The sequence below is a fragment of the Paralichthys olivaceus genome, chromosome 10, assembly GCF_024713975.1.
Source record: "Paralichthys olivaceus isolate ysfri-2021 chromosome 10, ASM2471397v2, whole genome shotgun sequence".
NCBI classification, from domain to species: domain Eukaryota; kingdom Metazoa; phylum Chordata; class Actinopteri; order Pleuronectiformes; family Paralichthyidae; genus Paralichthys; species Paralichthys olivaceus.
The window spans coordinates 22,162,163-22,173,836 of NC_091102.1; the positions used below are offsets into that span (position 1 = coordinate 22,162,163).

At 39.3% G+C, this 11,674-nt stretch overlaps 1 protein-coding gene across 1 annotated transcript; it reads right to left on the bottom strand.

Moving 5' to 3' along the window:
* Positions 1-994: 994 nt before the first annotated feature.
* slc10a2 (solute carrier family 10 member 2) lies at positions 995-7,440 on the bottom strand. The gene is made up of 6 exons (XM_020099612.2): positions 6,633-7,440; positions 6,134-6,252; positions 5,804-5,892; positions 5,480-5,655; positions 5,169-5,326; positions 995-2,165 (listed from the first exon to the last, which is right to left on the bottom strand). The coding sequence occupies exons 1-6, from the start codon at positions 7,025-7,027 to the stop codon at positions 1,975-1,977; spliced, it is 1,128 nt and encodes a 375-aa protein (XP_019955171.2). The 5' UTR covers positions 7,028-7,440; the 3' UTR covers positions 995-1,974.
* Between the last annotated feature and the right edge of the window lie 4,234 nt (positions 7,441-11,674).

Consider the following 11,674-nt stretch of genomic DNA (forward strand, 5'->3'; position numbering starts at 1 on the left):
ACAGAGAGTGATACACAGAGTGGGACACAAGTGAGGGACACAGAGAGGGACACAGAGAGGGACACAGAGAGTGATACACAGAGTGGGACACAAGTGAGGGACACAGAGAGGGACACAGAGAGTGATACACAGAGTGGGACACAAGTGAGGGACACAGAGAGGGACAGAGAGAGTGATACACAGAGTGGGACACAGTGAGGGACACAGAGAGGGACAGAGAGAGTGATACACAGAGTGGGACACAGTGAGGGACACAGAGAGGGACACAGAGAGTGATACACAGAGTGGGACACAGTGAGGGACACAGAGAGGGACACAGAGAGTGATACACAGAGTGGGACACAGTGAGGGACACAGAGCAAACTTAAATCATGAATTCAAAATGTAACAAAGACTAGAACTGAAAACTCTCTTTATAAAATCCAACAAACATAACACCTTGTGTGGTAAATATATCTAGAATTGTTTAATAAAGTATATTTATTTTATTAATCCAGGTCATCCTGGTGTAAGTATGACATCTGATTGTTTCCGGCAGTAAGTGAAGGTACTTGGAAGGAAGAGTGTTGGTGGAGCACACCAGTGTTTCTCTGGTCCAGCTCTCTGATGTCAAGGACAAGTGAATACACAGTTTAACAAGTCCGCTATCACATGACAGCACTTACATTGTATTTAACCATGTGACTGTGATGTGCTTTTCTGTCACACTTTGGACTTTGAACAACAGCAACTGTATTGTATTAAATATGATCATTTTATGATTGGGAAGCAGTGTGTTCCTGACCTTGCACTGGGCCTACCTCCTCTGTAAATGTTAACATTTTACCACATTAAGTTAGAAGACAAAGATCTACATGTGCCAACTTTTTTTTCACGTGGGCACAATGGTCAATGTCATTAAAATAATCACAATATTCTTATACATCCTAAAATATAAATACATTTGCTTGATTATTAGTTTCACAATAGATAAAGGCAAAGAATAGAAGGTGTATTTTACAAATAATGTTTATTGAGTTGATACTCATATTTGCATCAAAACATGAATTATTACAACAAAATACCAACAAAATAAAATGTCTTTTGATGAAATATATTATTGTAGCAAGCACATTTCTAAACCACACTGGTAGATTGGAATACATACGTTTTGTAAAATATTTAGCTTCTGTACATCCATAAAAAAACAAGAAAAGCTTTCAGTAAATTATCAGAATTGTAATCACTTAGCAAATATGGCTTTAATTTAGTCAAATATTCTTTACATATAATAAACACATACAGCACTTGTGGACAGATATGTAAAACCACTAGCTTGCAAACAGCATTTCAGAATGCTAAAAAAACTGTACATACCCCATGTATTTATTTAAATGAGGTACAGCATGAAAGAATAAATGGAGCTGAATGAGAGCACAGAGCACTCATGTTTCCATCAAGGCCTCAATGCAGAAGAACCAGAAATAGAGAATACAGGTAACATAATAACCTTATAGTCTATATTATATTCAACTCGGTGCCTGTGAAACATAAGTTGTCAGAAGTACATCCCTCATGTGCCTGTGTGATACAACTTCCACCTTAATAATAAATGTCACATAAACATATTTGAATTGTATTTGTTTGTATATTCCATCATTTAGTGCAAAGCACATGAAATATCTGTATATATAGAGAGAGCCATTCCACATAAACAGCATTAAACATTCAGTTTGCATTTCTGTGTGGTTTCAGTCAATCTCAACAGGCTTTCTGACAGTTTGCACAGAGTAAACCTTCTTTTAAATAATTCTAAACACATATGAATAAATTAAGGTAGATGAAAATTTGGGCACCCCTGTTCTCATGAAACGGTAGTACACAGCTCCGGCCTGCAGGGAGCAGTGTGAGTTCACAGTTGATTCTTCAGGAGAGCGATAGTGCTGGGCATTCATACTGAGAGTCTGAAGTCTGTGATTTGCAGGGGTTGTTATATCACAGCTTGGTGTTCTTGTCAATGTCCTTACTCTTCTTGCTGTTGCCGCTCCCATCAAACTCGAAGGCACCGTTTTCCACAGGGTATCTCTTCTCTTTTGCACGTTCAACACCTGCATCGTCCACTGATGGAGCCTCACTGTCTGAATCAGCTGGGACGGCGCCACATTTCCTTTTATATAGCCGGTAGCCTGTAGGGGGAAAAGATGGAGTCAGAAACACTGATCAGAGAACTCAGTGCTTTTATAGAGCAGTAAACCTTAAGTTATCTCAAGGTACATATAAGCCACACACAAGCAGTAGTAAAGCAAATCAGTTTTATTTTATGAGAAACATTGACTGTAAAATCTTCCTTTCAAATAAAGCAGGGAGGATAAGCACAAAGTTTACTAACTTCACTCTGCACCATCAGGAGTTTAGAAAAAGCTCTGCACACAACATCCAGCACACAAACAATAGAAAAGCGACAGTATATTGTAGAACTGTTTGAGGAGGACTCACTAATGGCAAGTAATAATTCTAGGTGAAGTCCAGAGCATTGACAAAGGACAAGCAAACAGCCCAATCCAGGAAGGTTTAGAATGGACACTGCAGCAATAATATAATTAGTCATGTTTCTAAAACCCCAGCATTCAAATGAACTGGGGTTTTAGTGCTTAGTTCTGTCTGAGGACAATTATATTTCCTTTGTCTTGTAAGTCGTTATTTTTATACTGGAAAACAAAAACAATAGATGATGCTAAGCAATATAACAATTCTAGACAATTATTTAGTTATGTTAAAGTATCACTCTTTTTACTGTATGAAGGTGCAGTCAGGCCACAATTTGTTCCCCTTCACCAGGTGTAAATGTCTCTGGCTGTGAATTTACCCATCCTCATATTGAAGCAGGATGTATAACGAAATATAATGTGCCGGTTAGTGAGCATAAGCTAGCAGCTATGGTTTAGAGCTACCAACAAATATAAATTATACAGCTTCTTATCACACACTTTATTGTCATTAACCTTGATCACTGTCCTTGAACTCACTGCAGCCAAGAAGCATCCCTCCTCCTATGCTGCCAGGACCCTTTCCTCAGAGTTACATAATCACAGAATAAGTTTATCAGGACTCAGAATTGAATTGTAATCTCTCTCTCTCTCTATCTCAAAATACTCTGCGACGATGCACATGTTTTCATGATCATTAGATGTAAAGATGTTTTGCAGCAGCACCACATGCAGACAAAAACCATACAGACAAAGTAAACAGAGGTTCTGCAAACCATCCTCCCAAGTAATATGAGAATCATTGTCCACACTGGGCTGTGTTTCCATATAAACATTCTTTGAAGGACGACAGGCTCTGACATCCTGAAGAAAAAAGACACTGAGTGACAGTCAATCGCAACACGATTTCAACTCAGGCCCCATTCCAGCATATTTGGAAAGAAATCGAAACCTTTGGAAAGCCCTCTCCTTGTCTTGACCCATCGGCGTGCCTGACCCATGGGATATGACTTATTGACAATCATTATCTTTTGGAACTTTTCAAACCAGATAGGTTTAAACCTGGGATTCATCCAAACATCACTGGATGAACTTATAAGCACAAACATCACCATTCAGGTGTCTACCAGAGATGAAAGCCCATTCTGCTTCCTTAAAGTTACCGCTGACCTTAAACAGTCGGTGGCATTGTCAAACACATCATAGTAATCACAGACCATCTGGGCGCTGCCTCAGTAATCTAACATCTGTCCTTTCCTGTCACAGAAGCCCCACAGCTCAGCTGAGCTCTTTTTAATGTCAGATCTTTGGCTGACAAATCCTTTTTGGTCAGTGATCTGATCACAGAGTCTTGTCCTCCCAAGTACCATCTTATCATTCCATCAGACAAAAACAGGAGGAGGGACTGCAGCTGTATTCTCTACACAGTTTGTGTGTAAAGACAATGACCTCTGAATGTTCATAAAAAGAAAGACTCCAAAGCTTTGGCACATGTGAAAAATACTGGACAGCTTTGAACCATGTAAATGAAGCTGCCTATCAGCTAAGTAAGACTCGAGACTTGTGTCCAGGCCACACTGCTGGCTGTCCAGCTGTGGTTCTGCCACAGTAGCCTCACTGCTCTCCGAGAGATTTGAGGTGTTTCCATGTACTGCGCTTGCTTTACAGCAAAATAAACAGTGAACACGTGGTTCACAACAGTCTCAATGTTTATCTGTCGAATATGTCACAAACATAGATATTTGCAACACTTCCTGTAATCCTCTCAAAATAAAAGTACTATATTAAATAATAAACGATAAAGGTGTTTCTGTTAACTTAATCCACTCATCTGTTATAATACGTTTTTGATTGTTATCACAAGACCTGAAGATGTACAGCTTCAGCGAGTCCTGGCACTGAGTTGAGCATATAACCCACTTTTATTAGAGGAAATGACAGAAGTGCTAATAAACTGTGAAAGCTACAGCTTTCACTACTGTTGATATACATAAGGGCCATCTTGGATTTCTAAGTCAGGGATGGGGCAGAACCTCCGACCTTGTGGGTCGAGATTCCAACTTGAGGGGGCGTTCCAGTTGCAATTTTCAACTCGGGTCAGAAATTCCGAGCTCCGAGGTGTAATGGACCGCTGTGTTCCATTACACCTTGTTGAACCACAGGAGACACACTGTCAGTGTGAACAACAGGAAACTGTCACACACAGCAGAACTGTGGCAAAGCTTTTCCATGACAAAACCGCAGCAAGTGTGGCCCGGGTGTTAGTTACTACATCTGTGTACGCTGACAACTTCAGTATGCAGATGACCTTTTTCAGATTGGGTGCTGAAACTGCTCGTATTCATATAATGAGCAAGCTCAGACTAAACTTTGGTAAAAAAAGAAGGGGTTTGTTCTTCTCATAGAACTAAATGAAAAGATATTACATTGAGTCCTGATGGAAATAATAACAATAATGTCTGTGATGATAATAATCCTGATAATGCTGGGAAACTGCAGGATAAAGCCCCACATATGATACTGTAAAGTGGTATAACTGAGCACTGACCCAACCATCAGTAACACACTGTTTGCTTATTATATTTGAGCACTTGTGTGGTTGGTCTTAAAATGAGTTGAGATCAGGTGTATCGTTGGCCATTGATATCTAGAGTCAATAAATAAAGACAAAACTGCTATGAATAACTTCTTCTATAGTCTTACCTCCCACAGTTAAAACTGCCACCACCAGCTGGAAGATGCTATAGATGAGGGGGAATGAAAACATGACTTCCAGCTCAGCAGGGCTGAAGGACAGCTGCACAATGGTGCTGCACAGCTGCGAGTTCTGGAAACCTGTCTCCAAGGCAATGGTTCGACATCTGAGGAAAAAAAGCAGGGGGGAAATAAACAAGTCTGTTGGCATTATCAAAGACTAGTTACGTGAGACTGATCACAAGTTAGATACAGGATTCTCTCAAGTTGTTAAGTTAAAATTACTAAATGCAAACTTCAATATAATGCCTTCACCCTACCTGTACCAGGGTTGACCGGCAATGCGGGCCAGGAAGAACCCCAGGCCGAAACCAATGAAAGGGTAGATTGTACCGATGATCCAGAGGGAGGGAGGAATGATCCAGGAAGACTGGTAGAGAATTCCTCCAACCACAGCTATGATAAGAATGAGACCAAACCCTGCAATCGAACCCACCTGTGCACAGAAGAGACATTATTAAAAGCCCGTCCAAGACTTTTCTTTCTTTAGATCGAGCAATGCAAAATGTAAATGTCAGAACAAATCCCCTCACCAAATTCTCATCTGATTATCAATATTCAAAGTAAGTTAAGCGTTTTCCTACCTTGAGGATCTTTTTTGCCAACTCCGGCTTCTTGCTTTTAAAATACATTCCCAGGGAAATTGGGACAAGGAGGGCCACTAGAGTGATACCTGAAGATACATAGTTTCATAGTATCACAATCCTTTTTATGATTATTATGTTTAGGTAATTATACAACAATAATATTTAGTTAAAATACCACTCAGATTCACTGAATTTTTAAATTTGTTTTCCACTGTGGTGTAATATATCTGCAAACTAATCACATTTTATGGTTGTCATAAAAAGTTCCATTTAAAATTCTTAAAAAAACATATATGGCTAATAATCCACTGTGCGAATTCTTATTACCAATACTGTCGTATGGGATCTGGATGGTGTCGGTGGATGTCCAGACAGAGGTATAAATGAGCAGACACAGAGGCATCATCCCCAAGGCCAGGATAGAGGAACAGGCAGTCATACTGATACTGAAAGGAGAGGACATGGACAGTGTGACATATATGCAGATTGGCCAAATGGAAACTAAATGTTATCCTCTCACTTGTTAGACAGCAGCTCTGAAGTGCATACAGTTAAAATAAATATGAATTAATTCAACTAAAATTGTAATCAAGGAAACACTGTCTACTTTGCACTGCTCTATATAGGAAACATGGTTATGTGCTACTTAACTATGATGTGCTCAAAAGCAGATATATTCTTTTTACATTCAGATCATGAAACAATTATTCTGGCATGCCTGAGGTAATTAACAGTTTGTCAGCGTGTTCAAGCAGCAGATCACTGACTGACATGATAATATCCAAGGATGCTGCAAATGAGCCACTCAGCCCAGCTAGTTTCTTACCTGAGGTCCATGTCTCCATCCAACCAGTAGCAGATGATGTTGGAGCCGGAGCCTCCAGGACAGCAGCCCATAATGATGATGACGACGGCCTGCACAGGTAGAACGCCGAAGGCCAGTGACAAGGCGAAGGCTGTGAAAGGCATGATGCCAAACTGGCAGAGGAAGCCGATTGCAATGCCCCAGGGCCTCTTGATGTGGCCCAACAACTTTTTGGCATCCACAGTGCAGCCCATGGAGAACATGACCATAGCCAGCATTATGGTGAGCACTATGCTCAACACCAGGCTCAGCACTTCATTGAAGTTACTAGGAGGTACAAGGCAGCTTTTGCCCGAACAAAGTGCGGCAAAGGAGTCACAGGCAGGAGGCAAAGTTACTGCGTTGAGCTTGTACATGGTGGGCAGTGTAACGGAAGAAAACGTTGACGATCGGTGGCTCCAAATTTGAGAGGAGACTGGAAGTAAGGCTCCTCTTGTAATTCTTAGAGTCCAGCAGACTGCTCCAGTTTCTCCTCGTCCGATATCCAAGAGGACCACAGCAACAGTGGCAACGGTTCTGCTCTCTGCTCTTTATGCCTCAGCCAAATCAATCCAGAAGCGGAAATCAGGTGAAAAAGGATAAAAAATTAACCAATACTTGATGGTTTATGGGGGCAGTGTTCAGAAACACATGCACATAAAAAGAGAATCATTCCGCACATGAAGTGTGATTGCACCATTGCGCCAACCTTTATTGCCCTTTGGCCTCTTAAAAACTTTATTGGACAAGTATACTACACAGCATCATCATCCTACAATGTCAGCGAGGATGGAAGATGCTTGCATTCCTTAAAGGCAGGACACACCCTGCGTGCACAAGTTATTGTTCGCAGAGTGATTGTAAAAATTATACCCTTTGGCCTTTTTATCATTTAAACATTAAATACCACAATGGATGTAATACGTGGAGGATTTTTTTATATACTTACCAATAAAAAATCTGATGTCAAAGGAAAACCAAACCCTATAATTGACCTTACTTAAGTTATAAGCCAAAAATTATCACTTTTGGTAAGGATACAGGAACATTTCCAAAGCACTAATATTCATTAGAAGAAAGAAAGGTAAATCAAGCCAGTGATTTAAATATGGAAACACTGCATTTGTGCCAGAGAGTAGTCACTGAATTACAGAGGTTAAATATCTTTTTTTAAATTAAATTTTTGTATGTCTTACTGAAAACAATGTTAATATTCTTTGGTGGGTACACTCTTTAATTCCTTCCAGAATTCATGGTCAAATTAGCTGTAACTTGTTCAGTTTTGTGGAGTTAAAATGGGATTTTACAAACTTGATCAAGGCCAGGCCCATCTGCACAGCCACACAGCTACAAATACAGTGAACACAGTGTTTCAATCTCATTGTCACATTTTTATTTTTATTTTTTCAAGTTTACAGAATCTTTATGACATCCACCATTATTCAACGCGGTAATAAAAATGGGAGTTCGTAATTTTTGTAAAAGCACTTTATGTCAACATGCAGCACATGCCAAGTGTGGAAACAATAAAAAACTTTAAGTGTGCATCATAAAGTTCTATCGCTTAAGCTCATTACCTGTCACTTTGATGTATGAGAGTCAAGGAGTGCACACGCTTTACAAACTAAAAACATTCCTTGTAACTTACTTTGTTTTAATTAAAAAAAAAAAACTACTATAAAAATACCCATTATTAACAAACAGACATAAAGCCGGGTTGTTCTTACCTCCCCAGGGTCCTTCTGAAGGGTTTCTCGGTTTCCATGGAAAGAGTAATGCTTAACTTAAAAGTTAAAGGACAACCAGCAAAGACAGACTCAAGGTCAAAAATCAAAAGCAGCTCAAATCATAACGCAGCTACGGAGAAACCAACTGTATGAAACAATGTTGTCTCTGAACAATGCGGGAGACCTCATATAGTTTGCATGTGCAATACAATAGAGGACACAATGACAAAAGTACAGTACATTTTAATGCAATAAAATGATGCTATGCACAACCTTAAAGGTCCAGTGGGTAAGATTTAGGTGAAAGGGATCTATTGGCAGGAATTGTATGCAGAATAATTCTCATGATGTTTTCAATAGTTCATTTCATCTAAATTTTATGAATTGTAGTTTTCTTTACCCCAGAAAAGGTCCTTTATATTCAAATACTTTATATTTACATCAAGGGGGTCCTCTCTACAGAGGGTGCCATGTTTTTTACATTAGTCCAGACTGAACAAACTAAACACCTTTTGAGTTTTTATGACAACTGAAGGCTACCAGTTCGTTTTCATGTTTGGAAGGAGAGGGTGAGGTGAGGGGCCACACTAGATATCACAAAATTCTACACACAGTACTTTTAACTAAAGACCTTAGAATGGGATGTTCTGACCCATGAGGAGTAAGTAAACAGTGCTGTTTCTACCCAGCACTCATGAGTCAGAAAACACCCACGTTCATATTCAGCCTGACACTTGTAAATATTCACGATGATAATCTTTCAAGGTTGTGAAGTAATTACATCGATTGAAATCTGGCCTGATCGACTGAAAGACAGACACCTGCCAAAATTCTAAACAGGTGACTCCAGGAAAACACACTCACATCTTAGTTACGTTGTGACTGGAAATGATCATGTTAGCAAGATGGATTCAAGACACAAAGTCACAGTTTAGAAAGGGCAGAAAAGGCCAAACCTGGAAAGGCTGCGTGTAGTGATTTACATTAGTGTTATCTTATTTAACATTCTTTGTGAATTTGTCAGTGCTGTGGTGATGAAGGGGCAGTGAAATCCTTATGGTAGATCTTCAGAAGAAGCCTTATCAGTCTTTATTTGACTTGCCCTTCATTCAGGCTGCAGTAAATTTCAAGTATCGTTCTGCTCCTGATGTGTGAAGGTTTGTGTCATGACACGACCATTATCTTAGCTGATCTGATTCCAGATAACGATCTAATCTGATGGGTCCATATTTCACAGTGTTCCCGCTCCACTGTAAAATTAGCAAATGATGATAAGGCACTTTCTGGTCTGTCCCACCGGCTAGTTTTTTTTCTTTTCTTTTATGTAACTAAGAAAAAAATGAAGAGGGATGCAGAGTGATTTTCAGGATGTGACCTTGAGTCTTGGTGACTAATCTCAATAAAAATGTTTATGACCACGTGTCTGCTGATTTCTTGAACGTTTTCAGCCTTCATCATTCTTTGCAGACCTAGGTGTTTCTCATCATATTCTCATGAGTGTTGTATTTCTTGCAAATAAAGCCAATTCAATTTACCAACTATAATACAATATTACAGTTTGTTTCAATTAGCCTTTATAAGGGTGTGTCTATATACAACTAAACCAATAGGTTACAAGGACACAGTGTTGGAAATGTTCCTCCTTGGGTTGGTTTTTGTAGAACTTAGTATTAAAATGAACTTGAATAAAAAAAAAAAATTAAGATAACCACCCCATGCTAAACTCTGACTGCTATTATTGTCAATACCTGAATTATTATCACAGCTAAAACAAAACCTGGTTATTTAACAGCTAATGTTGATGAGTCATGGTATAAGGACATGGAAAGTCCCATCAGCCACCTTATGAAATCACAATTAAATTCAACAACAAATTGCACACACTCATACATTTTAGACCCTAAACTTGTTTTCATCAAGATCCATGAATTACTCAGATCTATCAATTGAAAAGCATTAAAGAAAACAATGATTAAATATATTGGAAAAAAAAAAAAAGGATCTTCACCAAAATGTAACAGGATCATCACTAAAACCCTTCCACCAAGTTTCATGGTAAACTTTCCAGTATCTTTCACATAAATGATTATGTGAGACAAGCAGACAAACGCAGGAATACATACTCACCCGGGCGGAGGTTATAGGTCACTTAAAATTTGCGTTTTATGCATGTGTCAAAAAGTAAATGGTCGACCTTCCCACCTCCAATGGATAAAATCATTTAAGGTTTTTACAGAAACCTCTTTATGCCACATATGCACTGGGCGTTGTTACAACCCTAGCTCGTAGAGGGAAAGGGAAGTAAATATACCAGGTTGGAAAGAGCAGTTTAACAGTTAGCAAGTCATCCTTGGTTAGTAATCCAACCAATATATACATTGTAAATACATGACCAATAAACTGTAAATGAAGGTGAACAATGAATCTCCCCTTCCTCCCTTTATACAAAAGTGAAGCCAAAATATCCCACAAACCAGTGCCGCCATTTTGCAGTTTTAATGTAATTTGAAGTCTTTGCATTAGAGATCATGGTGTGACACCATGGTACCAATGTCCCACTAATAAACAGGCTCCACCTACCGTGAGAAGTTGTCAATCATGTCATTGCACCATCTTTACAGCATCAAATATCTAATCAAAACCACACTTATCAGAAAAATGAACATATCAGTGTGATCTGGACTACCTTAAAACAAAGGGACAATTTAATGTGCACTTTTGACTTTCTAGTTTGGGCCAAGAAGTGCAATAGATGCCGCATGTAGCCGAACACATTACCAAAATAACAACATTGATTAGAAGGAACTGTTTTTAATATAATAAAAAGGTGTGTCCATGTTTAAAGTATTCAGACTGTCTTGTAAAAATGGGTTAGGGGTGGTCTGTAGCGTAGTGGGTTGTCCTCGCTGCAGTGGGCCCCGGTTTGAATCCCGCATCGGACGGCCCTTTACTGCATGTCATTCCCCCTCTCTCTGTCCCCTGCTTCCTGTCTCTCTTCAACTGTCCTGTCCATTAAAGGCATAAAAGCCCAAAAGATATACATAAAAAAAACGAGTTGCTTAGAGTATGTACTCCAGTTGTGAGAAGAACTTTGCAAGAAGGGAAAATAAGTATAAAGACTTCTCCAAGAACAGTTCTATCTCTAAAATCTATTATGCTTTTGGGTCTAGGTCGGTTTTTTCAGCTCTGGGTTAGCCCTGCTATATTCCATTAAATGTCAATGCAACAACATACGACAGTGATTGGTGTGGAAAAACCACCGTGAGTAGCGGCCTGACCTCAACCCTGTTCAACACC

Excerpts from the sequence above, each read along its gene's own strand:
- slc10a2 (XM_020099612.2), bottom strand. The coding sequence starts at position 7,027 with ATGTACAAGCTCAACGCAGTAACTTTGCCTCCTGCCTGTGACTCCTTT. Across the intron at positions 6,253-6,632 it reads GATGGAGACATGGACCTCAG|TATCAGTATGACTGCCTGTT; the intron begins GTAAGAAACTAG and ends CTCTCCTTTCAG. Across the intron at positions 5,656-5,803 it reads TGGCAAAAAAGATCCTCAAG|GTGGGTTCGATTGCAGGGTT; the intron begins GTAGGAAAACGC and ends TTCTGTGCACAG.